This window comes from Ceratotherium simum, chromosome 34 (genome assembly GCF_057802395.1).
Source record: "Ceratotherium simum simum isolate JZ-2026a chromosome 34, ASM5780239v1, whole genome shotgun sequence".
In the NCBI taxonomy this organism is placed as follows: Eukaryota; Metazoa; Chordata; class Mammalia; order Perissodactyla; family Rhinocerotidae; genus Ceratotherium; species Ceratotherium simum.
In genome coordinates, this window is record NC_141933.1 from 18,070,004 (window position 1) to 18,073,034 (window position 3,031).

The 3,031-nt window shown below is 36.1% G+C and overlaps 1 protein-coding gene across 1 annotated transcript; it reads left to right on the forward strand.

Moving 5' to 3' along the window:
* Positions 1-901: 901 nt before the first annotated feature.
* Positions 902-1,761, forward strand: LOC147912605 (olfactory receptor 5M5-like). Its single transcript, XM_087423187.1, has one exon. It carries the CDS (start codon positions 1,003-1,005, stop codon positions 1,759-1,761), a length of 759 nt encoding a protein of 252 aa, XP_087279313.1. The 5' UTR covers positions 902-1,002.
* Positions 1,762-3,031: the final 1,270 nt, after the last annotated feature.

Below are 3,031 nucleotides of genomic sequence, written 5' to 3' on the forward strand. Positions count from 1 at the left end.
GAACTTGAATTCATTTTATAGAGTTTTTCTCAATTTTTGCAAGAATTAAAAAGAGGTAGAGTTACAACAAAATCATTATGATCTGGGGATATTTGTCAACCTTGTTTTTGTTATCATCTCCCACCACACCAGGGAGCCCTTTAATACATTATTTTTCCCCTAATCGCCCCCAGTCCCAAACAATAACGTTGAATACCATTGATATATGTATGTATATATAGCGGTCTATATTTGTCAATCTATCTCTCTCTCTTTCTATATATGGGTAGATATATGGATATATAATTTGTGTATTGTAAATATGTCTGTTTTCGTACAAAAACAGTAAGATTTTCTTTTGTGCCCCATGAACCAATTTTTTCTCTTCGGGTAATAATATACAAAACAAAGGAGATCCTGAGCTGAGTCCTAAGAGTTAAGGTAAAATTTGTTGATATCATGGCCACCTGAGGTAGACTAGAGTGGGGAAAATGGACATACATTTCAGGGAGAGCGAAGAGCTTGAAAATGATCTTGAGTTTACAGGGGCGAGTAGACAGATCCTAGTTTTACAAGAATATACGCCATCCATCAGTCCCACTGCCCTAAGTCCATTCAGCTCAGATTGGTCTCCATGACAGATGCTTCAGATACCACATCAAAAGGTAGACTGAAAAACAAAAGATTACAATTTCAGAGGAAAACAACGTTTAAGGAAAGTGTTTGAGGAAATTATAATTGAATAAATGATAAAGACGTGCAGAAGAAATAAAGGCTTTTCAAATATGAAAACATTTGCAGAAAAGCATTTAAAAATAGGACTGTCTTTACATAAAGGAACTCTACGTTAATTTAGATATTTAAAACATCAATCACACGCTTACTTATGTAACATGTATTTGCAAGTTTGAGAGAAGGGGAAGAAGTATTAGCTGACATGTTGAGGGTAATGGAGAAACGACAAAAGACAAATGCATTTTTATTTCCTTTACTTTAGACCTCACTTGGAGCCAAGCAAACACAATGTTAAAGAAAAACTACACAATAGTGACTGAGTTTATTCTCCTGGGACTGACAGATCGAGCAGAGTTGCAGCCTGTCCTTTTTGTGGTTTTCCTAGTCATCTACCTTATCACAGTGATTGGCAATGTGAGCATGATTTTGTTAATCAGAAGTGACGCAAAACTTCACACTCCAATGTACTTCTTCCTCAGTCACCTCTCCTTTGTAGATCTCTGTTATGCCACCAGTGTCACTCCTCAGATGCTGGTTAATTTTTTATCTGAAAGAAAAACCATTTCCTTCATTGGTTGCTTTATCCAATTCCACTTTTTCATTGCCCTGGGGATCACAGATTGTTATATGCTCACAGTGATGGCTTATGACCGCTACAGGGCCATCTGTAAACCCTTGCTGTATGGTAGCAAAATGTCCAGATGCGTTTGCCTCTCTCTTGTTGCTACTCCTTACACTCATGGCTTTGCACATGGTCTGGCACAGACCATCCTGATGCTCCGTCTCTCCTTCTGCGGACCCAATGAAATCAACCACTTTTACTGTGCGGACCCTCCTCTCCTAGTCCTTGCCTGTTCAGATACTCATGTCAAAGAAACTGCCATGTTTGTAGTGGCTGGTTCCAACCTCACCTGTTCTCTCACCATCATCCTCATCTCGTACATGTTCATTTTCACAGCTATTCTGCATATGCGCTCTCCTGAGGGGAGGCGCAAGGCCTTCTCCACCTGTGGGTCCCATCTGACAGCTGTCACCAGGCTGTCATAGGCTTTTCATGGAATGGCAAATTTCCTTTAGAAGACCTTTTTTTTTTTTTAACAATATGCATCCCCATCATAAAACTGGTTTTGTGGTTTCACCTGTTAATTTTTTATTATGGAGTGTTTCCAACATACAGCTAAAAATGCAAAATTAAAGATCACTTAGGTAAGCATAACTAATCATTAATAAGTTTTCACACAATACCAAGTCTGTTTCTGACATTTCAGATATGCAGATATTCTCAAATTGAGTCCCCCCTGTCTGATTCTGTTCATCTCTCCATTTCCTGCATTGAAGTCTCACATGAATTTTATGTTATTTATCCCTATGCAGAGTTTTACTGGTGTTTATGTATCCACAGAATTATATAATATTATTTTGCTCGATTTAAATCTTGATATAAATGAAATCACTGTACGTGTCCTTCTGCAATTTATTTTATTTTTCACTAAATATTGTTTGATTTATCCATGCTGATTCGTGTAGCAGCATTTTTCACTGATGTATTCTATGCTGATATATAAATGTGCCACAATAGATCTTATCCACTCTGCTATTGATGGATGAACGCATTTTTCCTTTTTCTTGATAATATGAAAATCCAGCAATACACTCTCTTGCAAACTGTTGAATATGTACCAGTTCAAGAATTCTTCTCAAGTATATACCTAGGGTGGTAAATTCTGGGTCATAAGCTATGAACATCTTTAAATTTAGTAGATATTGCTAAATCCCTCTACCAATTTGTTCTCCCACCAACGGAGTGTGCGAGTGCCCTTGACTCTACAATCTTGTCAGCATAGTATATTGTCAGACATTTAAAATGTTTTCCAATCTGTTGGGTGCAAAATGGATTCTTATTTCTTGTTGAAGTTTTTGGATCATCATTACAAATGAAGTGAAGTATTTTTAAATACTTTGATGCTATTTGAAGATTCCTCTTTTTTTGTTCGGTCGTATGTCCATATTCTTTGTCCACTTTTCAACTGGGTTATTTTATCTTTATTTCCTACATTTGTAATAGATCCTTATATATTCTGTACTAGGTACTAATATTTTAATGATATGTGAAATGCATATGTCTTCAATCTGTTTGTAGCTTGTATTTCATTTTTGTGCATGATGTATTTATTTGGTGGTTGGTGCAGAAGTTTTTCATTTTAATGTAGTTCAAATTTATTAATCTTCTCTTTATCATTGTGCATTGTATGCCTTCTCTAAACAATTCTTTCCTATTATAAAGATATTGTCTTATATTTTCTTTCAGTGCTTTGTT

What these genes read in the sequence shown, in the direction of transcription:
- LOC147912605 (XM_087423187.1), top strand. Translation starts at nt 1,003, where the DNA reads ATGTTAAAGAAAAACTACACAATAGTGACTGAGTTTATTCTCCTGGGA.